Source organism: Lepidothrix coronata, unplaced genomic scaffold (genome assembly GCF_001604755.1).
Source record: "Lepidothrix coronata isolate B3197 unplaced genomic scaffold, Lepidothrix_coronata-1.0 Scaffold266, whole genome shotgun sequence".
In the NCBI taxonomy this organism is placed as follows: Eukaryota; Metazoa; Chordata; class Aves; order Passeriformes; family Pipridae; genus Lepidothrix; species Lepidothrix coronata.
Genome location: NW_016690446.1, coordinates 76,419 through 97,777, shown reverse-complemented (window position 1 = coordinate 97,777; position 21,359 = coordinate 76,419). Strand labels below are relative to the sequence as shown.

The following is a 21,359-nucleotide window of genomic DNA, read 5'->3' as shown; positions in this document are numbered from 1 at the left end:
TCACTGGTGTTTTTTAATACTGTTCCAGTTATCCTTCTTTTATAATCTAATAAAACTTTTATTCCCCTGCTTTAGGCATGCTTGAGGGAAACAAAACTTCAGTGGAATTTGAAGAATATATTGCTCCAAACCAGACTTCTAACGCAGGTCTTTGCACCTCCCGTGTTTCTGAGCCTGCGCTGGGGATGGAGAGAAGCAGTCAGCGTTTTTGGCAGCAGGGTTCACGTGCAGACTCCCCCTTACCCAGAGAGGCAGCGTGCAGGAGGCAGTTCCCATCCCCCGTGGTGGCCAGGGGCAGCAGGCGTTTGCAGCTCGTGCACACCGTGGACCACCAGTTGAGTCGGCCTGAAAAGAGAGAACCTGCTGAGGGGTGCAGAGGGGAGGGGGCAGGACACGTGCTGTGTGCAGGAAGGCTCCTCAGGAACATCCTCTCTGCCAAATAAGCTAAAATGTAGTCTCAGAAGTGAAAACTGAAAAGATTAGAAACAAGAGGCAGATAAACTATTCTCTAAATGTATTTGGAAACGAAGAGAGCATCTTTAATTAAATTGCATTTCTCTTCTCATATGCTGCATCCAGGGATGGATTTCCAGGGAGTTTATTGCCTAAATACCATTATAAGTCTTGCTACCAGTTCCCAAACATAATTGACATTGGCCTCCCGTACACAGACGACAGAAAACATTACAGTAATAAAGTATTTTTTTTGTCAAAATACAAAATTAATATGTATGTGGCAATCAAGATATTTTACTGTAAGGTCTGTTTATTAAGTAAAGTCCTATTGTTTCAACAGCTGATTCTCCTCTCATTTACCATAATGTAAATCATTATTAGATCCACTAAAACCCAACAGCTGCACTACCTGAGAATTAAAATGAGCCCAACACATAGCCCAAGGTGTAGTATAGCACATGGCTTTTCTCTTTGAGAATATTTAGAGAACCACTTATTGCTATGTGAAGCATCTTTTACAGATGACAAACCAGAGATGGATTATGAGAAAGACTGATGAGAGGAGGGATATTTGATGTACCAAGATGAAGTAAATAAGTCCTGAAGACTATCAGTGCCCAAGCCAACAGTGAAGGGCATCATTCCTGGCACACAGGTTGCCATGTGGGAACACACGGGAGGGTTAAATGGCCATGGAGCATTTCTGACACAAAGCAAGAGAATGGGACTGATTGTAAAACATCTGGGGGGATGAGGAAGAGCAGCTGATTACCAGTGATGAGTAGAGCTGGTACACTTCCCAAGACTTTTGGCAGGTCTGTGGGTAATGCACAAGTGAATAATTGAATGAATAATGCAATAGGCGGCCTGTGGTGACTCCACATCTTTGTTTGTCCTCTTTTGCAGACATTTTCCCCTCCAATTTCTTGACTTGCAAGCTGAGAGGAAATAGTGGCTATATATTTATACAGTCTTGCACTTAAGGTTAAATCCCTCAAACAGAAGGAAGTTCAAACAACAAATAAACTTCTCTCCATTAATAAGCTTTTATTACAGAATTATACTGAAGTTCATTTGTAACAACAGGTAACACATGTTATGGGAAAAATAATATAACTATTTAATATGCACCCCAGTTACTTGTTCTGGCTACTAAGAACTATGTAATTAAATTGCAGTTAGTCAGTATGGGGTGAGAGTACGACACTGTAAAGATGCAGAGCAGATCAACAACTAAGCACATTTGGTAATCCTCATGATTTTAGCAGCTAGTTTGTAAATGAACAACACCTCAGACTAGGCTTACTTAGTTCTAAGTTAAATATACATTAAAGAAGCTTAATTTAAAGCACTATTAGACAGCCTTTGGAAATAAGGAGTAATCATTTTTAGCAACTCCTGTATCTGAAATACCAACTTGCAACCTGCTTTTTGCAGAATGTTTTGGTGGAATCATGTTCAGTAATAAGTTACAGCAAGGTGCTGCATAAAGCATAGTTAGAAGACCTAAAACCAGACAGACCTTAGGTAGCATTTAAGGCCATAATGAGTGGCATTGCTTTGCAGAATAACCAGCAGCTGTTGGTAATAAATGTCAAAGTCTGCTGTTTATGAACATTTTGAGTAATGGAAGGTTTCTATGAAAGTGATCTTCCATCCAGTAGATTATGCAAAAAATGTTTGTGGGCTTGGTTAACATAATAAAGCTTATGGCTTACTAAAAAATTAGCTGAAAGGGGTTTATTATTGGATTATAACAAAAAAGTGGTACATTTTCGTTTTTCAAATCTAGTGAAAACTGGAAACAGTTCCTCCTCGGGCTTTTTTCTGTCTGCTTTGATAATAGAACACTTATGGACAAACTAGACCCATTTCTCACTCTTCCTCCCTCTGTTGGTCTCCTACTTCATCTTGCTTCTTACTTTGTCATAAAATTAATTGAATCTTAAAAAATACAGTTTAAAGAAACTGATGTTATTTTACAGCAAAAATACTCTTGAGATTTAATGTAGTCATATTCTAGTACATTAAAATTTGATCTCAGTGTTAGATCAAGATTAAGAGTCCTAGCCAGGTGTCATGGTTTAGCCCCCAGCTGACAACTAATCAGCCCCAGCCACTCACTCCCTGCTCTGGTGGGACAGGGGACAGAATGGAAGGGTAAAAGTGACAAAACTCATGGGTTAAGGTAAGAACAGTTAAACAATTGAAATAAATTTTAAATAACAACAACAGCAACAATAATAATAAATAAAGAAAAAGAAAATAAAAATAGGAGAGAGAAATAACCCCCCAAAAACCCACATAATGCAAATGAAAAAGAATTGGTCACCACCAAGCAACCGATGCTCAGCCAGCTCCTGAGGAGCAGCTCCCAGCCAGATTTCCCCATGGTTTATATGCTCAGCATGATGCCATGTGCTCTGGAATATTCCTTAGGCCATCTGGGCTCCGCTCTCCCTGCTGTGTCCCCTCCCAGCTCCTTGTACCCCCCCAGCCTCCTCCCTGGCAGAGCATGAGAAGCTGAAAAGTCCTTGACTCAGTGTAAGTCCTGCTCAGCAACAACTGAAACATCAGCATGTTCCCAACATTATTCTCATACTGAATGCAAAACACAGAGCTGTACCAGCTACTAGGAAGAAAATTAACTCTATCTCAGCCAAAATTAACTCTATCTCAGCCAAAACCAAGGTCTAATTTTAGATCAAGATTAAAAGTCCCATCCAGGTCTATGATCTGGCAACATACAATCAGAGGGGTAGACACGAGCACACAGTGTTTCCCTTTATTTGCATAATACTTAAGACTTCAGGTGCAAACTCAAAGGAAATGTTAACACAATCTAGTATCCTTCATGGCTGAAGACTGCCAGCTATTTCTGTGTTCTGACATTATCCTACGCTGCACTACACAGCGTGGATCCAACTTGGCATGATGCAAAGCATCTCCTGGCTCTCCCTGCTCCCTGATCTGCAGGGCCCAGCAAGAATTCATCACTGATACCAGGTATTTCTTTTGTATTCTGTGCAGAGAAGCTGAGCCTCAGAGAAAGTTAATGTTGTAGTATTATTAATAGACACTAGACATGTTTAAGTGTTATTTTCATAAGCCTCCATGTTGTATTACAAGCCACAGGTGTGTTGTTTTTTGCAGCAGGACTTACGGGCAAAAATTGCTCAGGAAGGTTCTAGATGGTTCTAAGACCTGAATGGCTCAAAAAGAGGCAGGAGAGAACAGAGAACACATTTCAAGTATTTACAGGGGCCAGGCCTGGCTTTCAGTATCAGCCCCTTGAAGCCTTATACACTGGCACTGTACGAGGTAAGAAAGCATTCAGCAAGATGTGCTCTATACAGAAATTCACTGACAGTATAAACAAGTTAAAAATGTGCCATAGAAATTATTCTATGTTATGACTATCCCATCAAGAAGAAATACAGCACTGTCCTCCAGTTTACCAAGGTCCATTTGTAATGTGTTCCTTGCTCAAACATGCACATGGTTGGTGGTACACGTACAGTCAACCAAATTCAAACCAAACATGAGTTTAAAGGAGATTTAAAGAACCTTTGTAGAAACTCTGCATAAACCTTTTGCTCCCTCTTCATGTTCTCCAGCCCATATTTTCTTTTTTTCTGGTTTAAGCTGCTAATAAATGAAATGGCTTTACAGACTCGGGAGTTTTCTTGTAGAATTAACTACCAAAAAGTTTCAAGGACGTAGCAAACAGCAGCTTAATATAACTTTCTCTGGACAGGGGAAAAGGAGATGCCACAAAGGACAAGACCCCTCTCAAGCGCTTATGTGACAGAATTTGGTTGCAGTTTCACTGCAGAGCTGTGAGCAAACCACGGCCTCCAAGGCCAGTGTGCATTTATCATAACAAAAATAAGTCAGAATTCTTACAGAAAAAATGGAATATTAATTAAGAGAAAACCAAAGAAGGTTACAGATGGGAAAAAGTGTGAAATGTCATGTCACAGCTTGTAGAGTTCTACCTCAGATTGAGTGTGATTGTCTTTCAACACAATTCACTGTGCCATTAACAGTCCTCTCTCACACAGCCAGGCAAACCAGCCTTAGGCAAGTCCTCAAAGGCTCTGACAGAGCAGACACTGCACTGAGGAAACCCCTCCATCTGTGCACTCAAGGTCTGCCTTCCTGCACTGGCTGAATGTGTGGCTAAAGCTGAGACCTTGGATGGCTCTTGTTTTACTTGTGGTTGGGCATTTTGGAGAGCTTTCCCACATGGAATCTGGAGCATTTAATAAACAATATTTATGCTGTGACTTTTTCTTTTTATGGAAATACTAAAGCCAACCTAGCTGATTATTTTCTTGAGATTGGTAAAAGCTTATTTAGAAACATGTTCGATAGTGGCAGAGTTAAATTGAAAAAAATAAACAGTGGTAGAGTCTAAAGAGACACCTTGCTTACACAAGCTCAGTCTCCCTAAGAAATCAGCCTTTCTGTCATTTCTCCAGTACATGGGATTTCCAGAAATCCACCTCTCATCCATCCCCCAAGTGGAGCAAGTCACAAAATAACATTTTCAGTTTCCAAAGCAAGTCTAATTCTGGACACCCCATACAATTTTCAAAAGCAATCGTTCACCCCAAACACCCCCCGAGTCCCCTCTGGAGTCCACCAGCAATAACTCATAAGAAGCTCAGGGTGTGCACAGGACTGCCCAGCCGAGGCAGCACAGGAGTTCACAGCCCACTCACAACAGTCAGACAGCAAGAGGTGCTGCAACCTCAGATCCTCATGTCAGCAGGGCCACTTCTACACTTCCCATGTTTCTGACTTGACCAGCTTTGTTTATTCTTAGTTTTAGGTCTGTACAATAAATGTGCACTTGCAAGTATTGATGTGAAGAAAATGAGAAGAACAGATTTTCTACGTGGGCTTATAATGCTCATTCAGTGTCTGCTGACATTTTAAAATAAAGCATTCACCAATACATTTTCAGTGCTTCAGAAAGGCCCTCCTTGCAGGAGCTCTCTCTTTAGCCTAGCTGATGAAGTCAGCTTTGCAGTGGCATCTGCAAGGCTACTCATGTCTACTTGTGTCCTTGAAACGAAATGTCGAGCTGTGCATGTGGAAATGAGCAAAAGTGAGCAGTGAAATAAAAGCTTCCCTTTCAGTCGGTGCATAAGGAACACGGACTCTGTGCCCAGCTACTGACTGGAATGCAAACCAACACCCCTGGAGTGAGAGGGCACAGAAGGCGATGCCCAGGCCTGGGGGGCTGCAGGTACCAGACCCTGGGCTCAGGGAGCTGCACATCCACTGCTACGGCTTTGCTTCATCAGTTCTTTCATAACCTGAGCCAGACTGTTTTCTATGACATCCCAGCATTTATCCTGCTCTGTGATACAGAATTTGTCACTCAGATCTGAATTACACAAATCAGGAAATTAATATAGCTCTCCTGTAATTACAATGGTTGCTATCCCAGCACCCTGCATGTACTGTGTGAAAATCTGTTAAAAATTCTGGGATAATAAAATGTTTCTACAACCTTAGAAGACGCACATTTTTCTTTAACAAGGCTTGATTCTTAATGGTTTGGAACCAAACATTTCCATAATTGTGACGGATTGTTTTTGAGGACATGGAACCCAGGCTTAACAGCATATTGCTGTTTACATTGCTTCTAGCTGTATAAAATGCTTCTTAGAAAACACAAACAGAAGCACAGAAAGAAAAGTGTAGGAAAGCAATTCTTGGGTGTTCATACAGTGTACTTTTAACTTTTGTATTGAATTTTATTTCAGCACTGCAATAGAATTGCTTTTTCTTTTAATTAAAAACACTATGTTAGACCAGTCATTCTTCTGCCTGTTTTTTAAACTCATGAGTACAGCAGAAGTTTTCATAATATCTCCCTTTTGTGTCAACCCACACATTAACAACACACAGGGGAGCACGTGTCTATAATGAAAATCAGTTTGCTGCAGCATAATATTTAGAATTATAAAACTCCTTTCACACAGCCATCATTTCATACTACCAATATCTCAAGACACTCTCTGTCAAAACTCCACACCATTACTGCAAGAGCACAGAGATGAGTCTGCCATTACTTACAAGCTGAGCTCATTCCAGTTCTGGCAATAATCAACTGCTGAGTTTCTAAGATGGACAAAACCTCAAAATGTTTTTATGAGTGTGGTGAAGTCTATCCTCTAAGAGGCATATTTGGAAAGCAGTCACGTAAGGAGTAGAGGGTACATTGCAGCAGTGGGGAGTGAGTAAATCATACTGCCTTTATTTGAGCCTTTCCTTTATAATCTCAAGCAGAATTTTGCAGTAAATCAGGAATTTTGCTCTGAGTTTCTATACAGAGAGGATGTAACCTGAACATTCTTTCACCTATAGATGCAATGGTAGCAAGAGCTTAAGCACATAAAGGAAAACATAAAAACCTTACAGGCTTTTACAGACACCCAGACATGTGGGACAGTCTGTTGGTCATAATTCTGCTCTCCCAATCTATACTCTGGGAGTAGTAAGCTGTTAGTTCCCAACAAATTCCCTCCTCCTTTAATCAGCTTCTTTTCTTTTTCTTTTCTCTTGAAATTCCTGCTGCTATACCAAGCACACCCCTCTCTTCCTTCAACAACATCCCCAACCTTAGTTCCAGAACCTGCTGTCCCTCGTGGGGTTGGGGTTGGTTTGAAGGAGATTTTAGGCCCTTTGCAGGGAATGCACCTTCTCTCCGCTTTTTATGTCACTGACCAAACCATAGGCAAACCCTTGGTAGGAGACAATGTCTACTGCTAAGTGACTTTCCAATTAATTCACTCTCTTCATTTTGTACAACAATGTCTAAAATAGGCAGGAAATAAAAGGAAACTGATATCTTTACATCTAAAACAAAGACAAAAGGTCGGTTTATATGAAACCTTACATGATTTTCTTAAGCAAATTGTTTAATCTGTTTAACTTACTTAAACTGCACAACTGTTTCCCAGGAAGTTCTAGATTATTTGAATGAAATACAAGTAAACTAAGTCTATGTAGGCTACAAGGATACCTGTGATCAAAACCACAAGTACTTCAAATGGTTAAGACATCCCTGGAGGCTCTGGGGATGAAGGGACTTTTCCAGTGTCAGTCAAGTTACTACTGCCCTAATTAATGTGAAGAAAAGAATAAATGATTTATTCTAATTTTCAGAGAGATTTGAGAGAGGAATGCTACGAGGCAGCAAGTTTGGTAGTTTCTGCAGCCCTGTTTCAAGTTCAAAGCCAGCCAGCTCTCTGTGAATTACTTTGTCAGCTCTAAATTCACATATTCTCTGATTTTAAGGTCAGAAAGCCACTGTGATCCTCTAGTTTATACTACATCTAAAGGCTGTAATTCCACTGAAGGAGGTAGCTCAAAAATGGTACTGTAGCAAGGGATCTTCTGAGAGCCCTGTGGAATGGGGAGGGTTTGGCAGAGCTGTCAGAGGAAGAGCCATTCTGTTTTTCCCTGTCCTCCTTGGGTTATCTGGCTCTTAGAGAAACTAGATATGTTTTCTAGATAGGTGACTGACAGTTTTCATACTTCATAGTTGCCTGGTGGCATTTCTACCTTATTTTATACTTTCATTTCTCCCAGAAAAAGGCCTTCTGAACACTGGGGTTTTTTGGTTGTTTGCTAGTTTTGTTGGGGTTTGTTGTTTTTTTTTTTCTTAAGCATTTACTGTTTGATGCTATTGTCTACGTCTTGCTTTTCAGTTACCAAAGCCAAAAAAAGAGCACATGACAATACATTTTAAGTATTCAAAGTGACACTAGATTAGCAAAGGTCCTGCCTAAATACTGCAATGCAGTGCCCTGACAAGGGGCAGTTTATGAGTCTGAGCTCACACAGTGTGACTGGGCACCAAGGTTTGAGGATGAACACTCAGATCAATCTATATAGCAATTCACACACACACAAAAAGCTACTGTCTATTCAATATCCCACAGGTAGCCATGAAATCTGGTTTTAGAACTCCTTTAGATCACCAGTTGGGCATTCCACACAGATGTGTTCATTTCATGGTTCATTAATACACCTGATGTTTGATAATGCACAGATACTAATTTTAAATACCTTTCCCCATATCCTTTAAAACTGGCTTAAAACTTTAAAGTACTAATAAATCTGAATTAATGATAATATTAAATTTCTTCCCATTTTTTCCCATGGCAATACCAAAGTATTGCTTTAAAATTATGCCATTTCTCATTACAGAATAATAATTAAGACATAAAATACATATCTAAATACTCTTCTCTCAAGCTGCAACAGAACTTGAAGATATTTCCTTTGACAGCCATTGAAATGTAATTTCCTCATGAGAACTGGAAGTACCAACCCTCTGACCATCCAGATTCATGTACTTCTCTATCACATGACTTCCACATCAGTCCTCCTTTCCTTCCTCTCTCAGTTTCTTTGTTTTATTAACTAAATTTGACAGCTTTCTCTATGATGTTTTAAAAGAAACAGAGGAGTGGGATATGTGTCATTTTGCAAAGAGCACAGTATTTGCTTTTGCTCTCTGGAATTTATTCCCCATGCAGGATGTGCAAGCTCCAGAAATGAAGCATGACTAGAACTGTCAAGCAAAAAGTGGGGCTGCCCAGCTGACAGATGGAGTGTTCACCCCCTGCTGACCCCCCAGTGTCACCCACCTGCCTGCTCCAAGGCCACCATGGTCGCCTGCTCGATCAGGTCACGCTCGATGAAGCTCCTGAAGTCCTCACTGTACACGCTGAGGTCGGGCAGCTGGAATGTGTAGATGGGCATCTCCAAAGGAAACTGCTCATTGCTGCAGTCGTTTGCTACATGGGATCGAGCAAGGGACACTATGGCTGAGCTGGCATGGGAAATACCTCTGGAAAGGCGCTTTTCTGTGGAGAAAACAGATATTGCACCTGTAACACTGCATGGAAGGCCAGGAAACAGCAAGTCTGGGGAATGAACATTCGTTTCACTGAGGAATTTATTCCATTTGTTGCTTGCTACCTTTGTTGGGTTATTTCCCTACTGTACAAATTGCTTAGTTCCTACTACAGATCCCTACAGCAAGTCATAGGAACTTGTCTCTCCTTCTAGCAAAATGGAGAAGCTGTAAAAGTAACAAGATATGAAGGACAAGTATTCCTATAAAATTTTTTTGATGTATCTTAAGTTTCCGAAGATTCATTGGAAGAAAAATTTAATGGCAGACATATGATAATGAATTAATGTTTTGAACTCCTAATTTGACTTCTTGTGAATAAAAAAATCCAGCGTTCTACAATCACTTCCTAGTGAATGTGCCATAGTCAGAACAATCTACCCAAAAGCACTTTTAACATCATAATGCTGAATTTAAGACAAACTCAGTTTTTATGGATATGCGTTTTCTAAGATCCTGTTCCATATAAATAATACATAGGTTAAAAAGAATTAGGAAATAACAAGCCTGGTACAAAAGAATGCCTTGTTTTATCAAAACAACTATGAGCTGATATCTTATACTGAATTTCTCTCTGGACAAATGCTGTGAAAGGAACAGCCAGGGTCATCAAAGCCAGTGTTAAGAAAGGGACAAAACACTGCTATTGTATCATTGCACTTCACTCTATGGCCTCAGTTCTGGCAGCAGCAAAGGGGTAACACATCCTCTTCAGGTGCTCAAACCATTCAGTCAGAACTCATGGAGCTGTTTTCCCTCGGTTTATTCTCTGCCCTGTACTCCTGTTCATATGTTTGAAAGCTGAAATGAATGTTTTGGAGCTGCTTAAAAAGGACAGGCATCAAACGTTACCCGTCTGAGCTCTCAGGAGTTCAACATCCAGTGACGAGTTTCTCTCTGCAGCCAAGAAGGGCCACAGGACCACGGCACCTTCTGTGCTTCAGCCAGCCTGAGCTCAGGGCTGCACTGAGCTCTGCTCCCTCAGGGCAGCCTCTGCAATGGGCATCAGCTGAAATTAATACTAGGAAGTCTCCTGGGCTTTTTACTTCATTTATTAGTGAGCTGACACTAGGTTTATGGAGTTTCTTACATTTTTGAATATGCAGAAAGCTTCCTGGTGGGATTTATACGATGTTAAGTTAGATAATATTTTCACTGATTTTCCTTGGAAATCTTTATCATACTGGAAGCTTTTGTAAAAAATTATTTGGTGAAACTTCACCTTGGTAACTTCATAAATACTACCATAAACTAGCCTTTAGCAATTACCTCTCAAACATGCACAAAGCTACATTAAAATATGTTCCTGTCCTTCTACACCTTCAGAATAAGGCAACAAATAACATTAGTTAAATACAACTTAAGCTAATAGTGTTTTAAAAACATCTCAAACTGACTAATGGTTATTTAAAATTAACTTTCCTGGAGTTTGTGAACTTTTGTTTCTCCAACAGATCAAAGTTTCTCTAGTTTTGAGAGCTAAATTATACTCCCTAAATTATCCTAAATTGGGGGAGAGGGTAGAAAGTTTGATTACCTTTGCATTTCTTTCTTCTCCCTGTAAATCTCAGCTAAATCACTTCAGGAGGGGAACAGAACTACAGGCCAGCATGTCCCTTTGACATCCCCTTGCTACCACTCCATCACCCCCTCCCAGCCCAGCCCAGCCCAGCCCTCACCTGCTGGCTGCATCCTCCCCTCCTTGGTCCATAACAAGACCTTTCCCTTCTCTGCTCCTCCCTCTGGTCCCACATGGTAGAGGTGGCTCTCTGCCCATCAAGTTCTCAGTTACTGGGTTGGCAGCCAAGTTATGTCAGTCCAGGCATCTAAAGCCAGACGTGCCCCACATCCCCTGCTGCACCCCCTAAACCCCAAATGGGCATTTCAGTGTAAACTATATCCCACTGAGGATAAGGGGACACAGTTTTATCCACTACAGCATGCTGCTCCTCCTCCCTTTTTGTGCTTAGTGCTTTGAAGGAGTCATAAAAAGCCCTACAGCTCCTTTTCTTCCCAGGGAGGTTAGCAGTTTGAAAGAAGTTTTACTGAAACTCCTAAATACTGGTGCTATTTCCTGTTTAATAGGGGGGAAGAACCAGCAGGAGAAGGGAAAACCTTCTGTTCCTTTTAATGACTGCATAGAAGCCATCCCCAGGCCAGTGCTATTACCTCCCTACATGACAAGCTGTCAGACCTGTAGATTTATTTTAGTGCAAACTACAGTTCCTTGATAAATTAAAAATGCAATCCAACAGTCTGAGAGGGTGAGAGAGATGAAATTAAACCCATAAAAGGTCTGCAAACAAAAAAGCAAATTCTACTGCTTATCATCCTGCACTGGAAATTAACTGCTACATTTTCTTAAGGTTTCAATTTCTATTCAGCAGGGGATAAGAGGCAGTCCTTATTTCTGTGCAACTGAAAAAGACTGAAATTTTAAAGCTGAAAGTTATTCACACATTTCATGCACCCTATTCACATACTGTAAGAATGCAAAGAGTGAAATACAGGCTTTTTAAACCTTTTTCTGTTTCAATAAGCATAGAAAACTACATACAATAGTGGTCTGTGACACCCTTTAATTAATTCCTTTTATAAGTACCATATTTTGTACTTTAACCACACATTAAAATAAATAATGGAGGCCGAGCTCACAGCCACCAGAACATGACAAAGGGGGTGCAGAGCAGCTCCTGAACCCTGGGACAGTGACACAGTTCATGGTGAGGAGGGGGCTCCCTGCTCTCTGCAGACACACAATGAGCCTTAAATGTGCTGGTCCTGGAGAGCCTGGAGCAGAGCTCACCTTGGGCCATGTCATCCTGCCCGTGCAGGCAGGGCTGCTCACCTTGGGCCATGTCATCCTGCCCGTGCAGGCAGGGCTGCTCACCTTGGGCCATGTCATCCTGCCTGTGCAGGCAGGGCTGCTCACCTTGGGCCATGTCATCCTGCCCGTGCAGGCAGGGCTGCTCACCTTGGGCCATGTCATCCTGCCTGTGCAGGCAGGGCTGCTCACCTTGGGCCATGTCATCCTGCCTGTGCAGGCAGGGCCGCTCCCGGGGCAGCGGGGCCGGGTTCTCGGGCTCCTGCCGGCAGGGCCTGCCCTCGTTGAAGGCCCGGGGCAGGTTGGCCGTGTGGCCCTGCCGGAGCTGCTCATAGTCACTCAGAGCCGCCGTCAGGTCCCAGTTCTTGCCTGCAAAACAGCAAAAGAACACCGTGCTCAGGGCTGGACGGGCAGCGGATGCACCCGCCCGCCCCACCGGGCTGTGAGATCCTACAGGAACACAGCAGTGCTGTGGGAACAGTGCCAGGCCTGCTGACTTGGGTAAAAGGTATCCACTGCTCTCCTCTCATCCACAAATCCAAAATCTATGACCCTTTATCACACAAGGCGATCGAGGCCAGGACTTGCCTCGCTCAGGTTGTGATCAAATGCAATTTAAATTGCTCAAAAGTAGCAATTTAAGATGAACGCTAAATCCCACTGAGAGAGAGAATCATTCCCATCTGTGCCGTTGTATTAATAATAAATAATAATTAGGAGCAATGATGGGCAGACATGAGTGACAGTCTTATAGCCCAAAAGAGTGAGAAACTTCCTTATCTTTGTATTCACAGAACAGCAGAATGCAAATGCAAAATACTTCAGGTCCCTTTGTCTCATATATCAGAACGTGCTCCCTCAGAGGCTTTAAAAGCCTTTTAGGAAGCAGGTAATGTAGGACAGTGCTCAGTAACAAAACATGCAGTGAGAGGACTCAGGCAGTGGTTCCATGTCTGTGTGAGCTGCTCATGGAACCTGCCAACACAGAATCCTCCAAAAGATTTACTCCCCAGTTTCCCCCTCAGCATATTGCTCTGACCAGCAGCCACAGAATGCAAGCTAATATCCAGAGGTACACAAGTCTGTTTAGTACAGGGGGGGGAAATGGTATTTGTCACTCTCATAAATAAAAAATACTGAGGTGTCTGCACGCTCTTTTCAAAACAATCCTACTAAGTTAAAGTACATAGATGTTCACCATTCTCCAGGTACTTGTTTCTAATTGGAAAACTGAAAATATTTAATAACAAGAGAAAAGACCCTGCAAACTATATGAGACTCTCACAGCATTCCACAGGTGCTTTTTCAAAGGTAACCTGATTCTGACTAATACATAATTTATTACACCAGAGTAGGTTGTCATTTTAGGTATTTTAAGAGGCTACATTACCTGAGTAGCAGTTAAAGATAACTTATGTGCTTACGCAAAGGAGATAAGCTAAATATAGTACAAAGCAGTTTTAAACAGATAAAAGAGAAGTCTTCAACTGTTACAGCCATATCTGTGAAGAACAAAAACCTAACTGAAGAAGGAAAAAAATAACATAAACAGCTGTTACCTACAAGGTTGAGCTAAACTATCTTAGGTTTTGAAATATTAAACAAAATTGTGAAAGGAGAACTGGCATCATGGAGCAGGAATGTTACACATCCTGAGCAGTCCATCCTATAAAGCTCCATGTCAGTGAGAGAACTGTTATATCTGGTATCTGTAATCTCCTCTTAGAAAGTCTGTAGGACAAAATGTAAATTCAGTGAAAATTGTCAGAGATCAGGAATAAGCACTTGAGATATTGCCAGCATTTTTTCACTTCAAATCCCATGTAGATTGAAGGTTTATAATGCAGTCAGGGCTCTGCTCTAACTATACTTATCACCTCAATCAAATTGCACAACCCAAACATCCAAGAATCGTGAGTGTGTTCCCAAGACTGATCTGATTCCATATCAGTGTCTGGAGCAGGGATTGCTTTCCTTTGGTCCCAGTTTTAGAAGGCACTTAAAAACACATTTTTGAATTCTTCTTAATCATGAGAACAATGAAGTAAAATTTTTCTTAAAAAAGTGAAAGTGACAATAAATACAATTCTAGGAAATGTAGCTTTAAACAAAACAGTATTGTCTGAGCATTAGCAATGCCACAAGTCCAGGACTATGTGACCCCGAGCAGCAGCCTGGATTTATTCAGTATAGATGCTTGAATAACAGACCTACACCAATGCAACACAACCAGCATTTCTCCTGTGTCAGGGCATTCCCTACAGGTCTCTTGCTCAAGATCTTTTCATGTTTAAATTCTGAAGCTAAATAAAATCCCTGTGCCTGTGCTGTAAGTGAAGCTGTGTGACAGGGCTTTGATGTATGGAACAGGAAAGCAGAAAATCAGCAGACTAACAGAAACCCCGCTGCCCTCAGTTTTAAGCCAAATGCAATCATCTTATATAAAACCTCTATCATCAAAATTACATTCAGCCTTCAGAAACCAGGCTCACAGTGTGTCGCATTTAAAACTAAATTGCACAGTGACTCTTGAGTTACACTCCATGGTACACTGTAGCAACTGAACTTCTGAAACAGACCTGAAACAATACATAAATTAAAATTTCTGCATCTAAATGTATCTTAAATAGAAATATTTTATTTTCAAATCTCTCCATCTCTCTAGAGTTAACCCCATCTCCTGAACAAAAGCACCAATTCAGCACCAAAACCTTAAACTTCACAGAACCAACACAGGAAATCATTGTTGGATTCACTTTCCCCAAATTTGCTGGAGCCTCCAAGCATTGAAATGCAAGAAAAATATTCAACCAAATTAGAGAACATAATAAGCACCCTTTCACCTCCATGAAATAGTGGTTTTGAATGCCAGCCACTCTAACTGACCAGCAGAAGTGTTTTCAGCTACTCTCTGTACTGGAAACATGGAAGCCCCCTTTGTGTCTCTCATTTTTGTTTACATTTTCACAAATTAAAATGGCAACAAAGCTTGAAAACAGGACAATAACTATGGATACCTCTTGCACTCTGCATGCGAAAAGCCTTAAATCCAGAGATGTCCAGAGCAGATCATTTGAGCAAGGATTTCCATCAGTGTGACAGGGCAGGTGAGAAGGTTTCAGCTGAAAGTTACTGAAGAAACTAGTGGGGCTTGTGACTGTGGAGATTAATAGAGCTAACTCTGCTTACCTCTCCTCCTTTAATCTTTGCATACCAGAACTTTTGGATTTCTAAAGCTGTATCTTATTACATTACAAACTAAGTTCTGACAGAAGAAAAAAACCCTGAGTGATGCTGGGTTAGAAATGACAAAAAAAGATTCATATAACGTGGAAGTCAAACATATCCTCCTGCCCAAAGCCTTCCGGGGTAGGTTCCTCCTCCCAGCCTTGCTGCTTGCCCAGCAGGTTTCATCAGCCCTCTGGTTTCAGCAGGGTGCACACAGTCCCTCTGAGTCTCCAGATAACAGAGGAAGTCTTCTCCTAAATTCTGTTTGTGTGTCTCCTCCACTTTCTTCTCTGAGGTCTCCAGACCCTGCTCCTCACACAGCTCCCTTCTCTGTCACATCTTTCATTTTCTCTGCCACTTCCTGCCAGGACCCCCAACAGAAAGAGCCAACCTTTCCTATCCCCCCAGAGGTTACACCTGACATGGGCACTGACATGCCCTCCACTGCAAGGTTGAAGCACAAGTAACTATCTTGCATAGTTTCATCAATTAAATTAAGTAAAACTTTTTGTTGCAATTTGACGAACAAAACCAACACAAGACTTTTTCAGGTTGTCCACTGGCTTTTTTTCCAGTGTTACTTATCTGATGCACCCTACTGTTCACTGACTGCCAACCTCTTCGTTTGTGACATATTGTTGTATTTTAAAAGGTATTTCAGAGGCATACCAACGTTATTTCAGTACATACAATCACATCAGATGGCAAGTCACTGGTACCACTGTACGTCAGTAACAATTCAATTGCTCCAAAACCAGCACCAACACAGTGGATTTACAGTTAGGGTCAGAGAACCATTCCAGAACCATTCTAATGGTTAGAGAATCAGTCAGCAAAAAAGCTGGAGTAGTACAAAGCTGGTTAGAAAACATAGGTAGTGAAATTACGATCAGGATGCTGGAACAGAAAGAACACTCTTACTGAGCAATTGTTTCCTGAACAGCTCCATGTGCTGTGTGAGTCAGCAGGTGGGAAATGTAACAGGACTAGAAGGTCTCTGCTTCAAAACCAAGTCTTTCTAGTGTGGAGGAAAAAGAAACCAGCAAAAAGTAGTGCAGCTGAGTAAAGAATGGAAGATACACCAAGGCTGAGGGCTGGTACTGAGGTTTTACTGTCAGAGATAGCAGACACCTACATGAAAGGGAAATTCAAAAATCAACACAACTACACTGCGAAGTTTCTGTCCTAAATAATACTTGCTTAAATAACAACAGAAGGCATTATCAGCCTGAAGAAAAAACAAAGACTTAGATAAAATAATATGTGGTCTAAGGAGCCACTTATCCGTTTTTGTCTTACCAGCCCAAACTGGATTAGCAGAGCATTAATAAAATAAATGCTAAAGAACAGCAAGAGTAGGACTCATCTTAGAAGCATTCATAAAATTATAGATTTGTAGAATGGTGTAGGCTGGAAGGTCATCTTGTTCCATCCCCTGCCATGAGCAGGGCCACCTTCCATTATCCCAGGTTGCTCCAAGCCTCGTTCAACCTGGCCTTGGACACTTCCAGGGATGGGGCAGCCACAGCTTCTCTGGGCAACCTGTGCCAGGGCCTCCCCACCCTCACAGTCAAGAATTCCTTCCTAATATCCCATCTATCCCTGCCCCCTTTTGGTTTGAAGCCATTTCCCCTTGTTCTCTCACACCAGGCTCTTGTCCAAAGTCCCTCTCCAGATCTCTTGGAGCCCCTTTAGGTACTGGAAGGGGCTCTAAGGTCTCCCTGGAGCCTTCTTTTCTCCAACAGCCCAAATTTCTCATAGCAAAGGGGCTCCAGCCCTCTGAGCATCTTCATGGCCTCCTGTGGACTTGTTCTGACAGGTCCATGTTTTTCTTATGCTGAGGGAGCAAAGCTGGACACAGCAGTCCAGGTGAGGTCTCACAAGGGCAGACTAGATGGGGACCATCCCCTCCCTGGCCCTGCTGCCCATGTTCCTTGTGCTGCAGCCCAGGACAAGCTGGATTCTGGGTTGCAGGGGCACATGGCTGGGTCATGTCACCTTCTCATGCACCAACACCCCCACTGCTTCTCCAGGGCTGCTCTCACTCCATTCTCCACCAGCCTGTACTTGTGCTTGGGCTTGTCTGGAGCCAAGTGCAGGACTTTGAGCTTGGCCTTGTTGAATCTGATGTTCCCACAATCCCATGTCTCATGCCCATCTGGGTCCCTCTGGGTGGGATCCCTTCCTCCAGGGTGTCACTCACAGCACAGCTCGGTGTCACAGTGCTGAGGGTGCCCCAGTCCCCCTGCCCATGGCCCTGACAAAGATGTCAAACAGCACCAGTCCCAATCCTGACCCCTGAGGACACCACTTGCCACCATCTCCACGTGGATATTGAGCCATCGACCACAACTCTCTGGGTGTGCCCATCCAGCCAATTCCACATCCACTGAGGGGCCTGTCCATCCCATCCACGTCTCTCCAGTTCAGAGACACAGGTGACATGTGGGACAGTGTCAAATGCTTTGCACAAGTCCAGGTAAATAATGTCGGTCTCTCCTCCCTCACCCTCCAACACCGTAACCCCAGAGCACTATTACTGAGCCTTTGGGTTTTCTGCTTTGTGTTGCTTTGGCTCAAACAGTGTCACTTACTGGGGCTGTAACAGTTAATAAATCTATTGTCTTACACTTCTTAAATCAGATATAATAATAAACTAGAGGACATTTATCATTCATTAGTAGAAAAAGCAAGCATGTGACTATAACACAGTCTCTCCACCAAGCTTTCAAATATCCACCTACTCCAATATGTTAAAAAGAACATTTGAAAGGTCACCAGCAATTCTTGATTTAACAATAAACAAAATGCTAGAAAGGAAGGAATTTGAGATGTGGAACTAGGAAAGACCTAAATAAGAACGACAGTGAAGGGGAACTTTCAGCAACAACATATATACAGCAACACACACATACAGGACTTCAGCAAAGGAAGTTTAAGAGGGGCGAGAAATGCTCCCTAATGAGAAACAGGACCCACTGACCCAGTGGAATAAAGCCATTATGGCACAGCATCAACTGAGAGGGCAACAAGCCAACTTTCAAGTATAGAATGACCTGAAGAAGGCACTGAATATCAAGACATTATCTGTGAAATGAACCTGTAAGTGCAGTTTGAAGGCAACACAGAAACACCCTGGGCTAATGCAAAGAAGTCTGTTTTTACAAACCAACTGCTAATAAAGCAATCCACAAATTCAGTTTAAATGCAGTCCCTTCTTCCTATTTGGCATGAAGAAGATTTACAAATACTAACATGCACAAGGTAAGAAGAGGAACTCAAGACCAGCTTTATTCCTTCTGAAAAACTCATCTGCAAAACTGGGACAGAATTAGACCATAGGTTTTAAACCAAGATTTAATTTTGGTCCATGTTCTCACAGGAAAATAATATAGCAATGCCATTTTGTAAAGATTTGTCTCATTTTCTGCTAGAATGCAAAGTCACTTAAAACTGAATAGGCAGCTGGAAATGCCAGTTTTGATCTCTGTCTAACGAGACATTGGGAGCAGCTCAGCTTCCTCTTCCCTTTGCCAAGCCTTCCACAAGAGAACTAAAAAAGGAACAGTCTGAGGGAGAGGAGAATAAGGGACTATTTTTGGGGAGTTGTTTTGCACACTCAATCACATGAGTGTACCGTGGATTTATCTCTCCCTCTCTATTAATGATGTGCTTTTCTTTGAATTCTGCTTATATTCACTGCTCTTTGAGGAGGCTGCATTTCTGTCCTGTTCCATGGGGTCAGTCTCCTTGACTGCTTCCATTTCCTGCCTGGAGAGCCACTCTCCCATTTCTGAATTTATGTTCAGCTATGTACACCTCAATTAAGTGCTGTCTGAAGCTGGAAAAAGACAGCAATTATTTTCATATAATGGTGAAATACTACATCATTTATATGAACAAATGAAACCATTTATACAAGTCAAAGGGCAACTTTTCAGTTAAATATATTATTTTTATGAATTCTGTATTATTTTTCTTCTTTTATTATTTTATTATTATTGCCAGTGAATTTCACAAATCCTCCAGTACCTGATGGTTGCCTACACTGTTAGCATTTTAAAGTATTTCATCCTATGCCTTCCCCCTGTACTGCCTGCACATCTGCTCCTTCCTGAAAACTGTTTTTTAAGTGATTTATCAGTAATCTCCAAGTTCATCCACACCTACAACCCTGGCACTGTAAACCAAATACAGCACAACTGGTTTTAAAGATTGAACTATTTTCTTTAATGATTTTCTCTCTGCCTTGGGCCACATTTTAAGTAGGTTATACTTAAAAACTGCAGCATTATTGCTGTCCATGCATGAGAGAATCAAGGTGCCAGTCCAGACTACCCAGAAGGGAAAGGGACATGCCCTCCTCATTCCTGGATATTGGGGAAGTTGGAGGTCAAACAGCTGGAGAGAAACCCACTCTCTACCATGCAGAGCTGGCAGGTTTGGCTTAAGGATTTTCCCAAAGCTTAGTGAGGGAAAGAAGTTTTCCCACTGCCTTGAGGGTGCCCTGGGTCTGGCTGCCACAACAAACCTGCCCACACAGAGATGGCACCTGGACAGTCCTGCAGCTGATTTCCTGCCTTGCTGTGGTGCTGAGCTGAGACAGGTCTGAATCACTCCTGGCCAGAGCAGCATTCAGAGCCTGCCAGCTTTTCAAACTATTTTGCTGGGATTTTTGTTTCTTTCCCCTGGGTCACACTTATTGTCAAACTGTTCTGTCAGCATTAACCCCTCGAGGGAGGGCTTTTATTTGAGCCTGATTTTATATAAACCAGCAGAGGCTGAGAATGAAAGGGTGAGAAGGGAGACCCAGTGAGGTTTCAGGAAATGCACTGTCCTCTCTCCACCCCCTCACATACACAAGGATGCTTTCAGTTCTCAGGAGCACACAGACCTGGAAGTGATGAACACTGTCTCAAAGAGATAGAAAATGAATCAGATGAAAGACTTGGAAGCACCTATCCAAAAATGACAGCAAAACTGGAAAATAACATTTCTAAGAAATAAATGGTTTAGCACATGCACAGAATCCACTAACACAGAATTGGCACAGCTAATGATACATAGTTGAAATTTATGAATATTAATTTACAATTAATTAGAGAATACCTCTAAGCATCTTAATAAATATAGAAGTCCAATATTAGACTTTTTTATCACATAGCCATGAAAGTGTTTTAAGTTGCCTCTTTTTCTCCAAATGTAACAGCACAAGGCAGGAGCATTCTCTTGGCCTTTATTGGAAGTAAAAAGATTTCAGATCACTAGTTTTTATCTTTTTAACTGGAATCAGGGGGGAAACAAAGTATGATAAAATTTTTCATTTCGTTTTTATTCTTACTTTTGGTTCATTCATACATCCACATTAAATTACCCCATAAATTATTCCTGTGCTGCACTAAACATATCAAGCAAAAATGCTGGCCATTAAAACCAGTACTAAACACAGTTAGTTTCTAAGACTGCAACTATTACCACGTGAGCAGAATTATTTTTAATGATATATATCCGTGTATGAAGAATGTATCTACGATTAAAGGCTGAATATGTATTGTCAGCAGTCAAGAGCTAAACTATTAATCACTGAAAAAATAAAATGGAGGAAAAAGGAAATGAATCCCCAAAGCAGAGAGGCCTGAAGCAGTGACACTGGTGACCTGAGCAATTAAACAGCATCAAAAGAGGATCTCCCAGGTGAGTGAGGAGAACAGACAACCCCATCCTGATGGGGAGTTTTGGCACAACCTTAAATATTCAAGTGAACTCCAATTTTTTTTGCTTCTCTGGAGTTCCTACTTTCAAGAGTGAGGTTAATCTAATGAAAACACAAAATGCTTCTGCATTTAATGGAAAGACTCTTCTACAATAGTACAGAATGTGTCCTTCTATGCCCCAAACTATGTCCTT

The 21,359-nt window shown here is 41.7% G+C and overlaps 1 protein-coding gene across 5 annotated transcripts in view; it reads right to left on the bottom strand.

Annotated features, from left to right (window-relative positions):
* The window catches only part of OTUD7A (OTU deubiquitinase 7A), an 85,349-nt gene that overhangs the window by 20,541 nt on the left and 43,449 nt on the right, over positions 1–21,359 (bottom strand). For 3 of the 5 annotated variants that reach the window (XM_017835911.1, XM_017835913.1, XM_017835912.1), the window contains exons 7-9: positions 12,417–12,593; positions 9,132–9,350; positions 244–345 (exon numbers count right to left, since the gene is read on the bottom strand). In XM_017835911.1, coding sequence (XP_017691400.1) covers positions 244–345; positions 9,132–9,350; positions 12,417–12,593 — 498 coding nt within the window. The other 2 variants (XM_017835914.1, XM_017835915.1) reach the window with 2 other exon arrangements.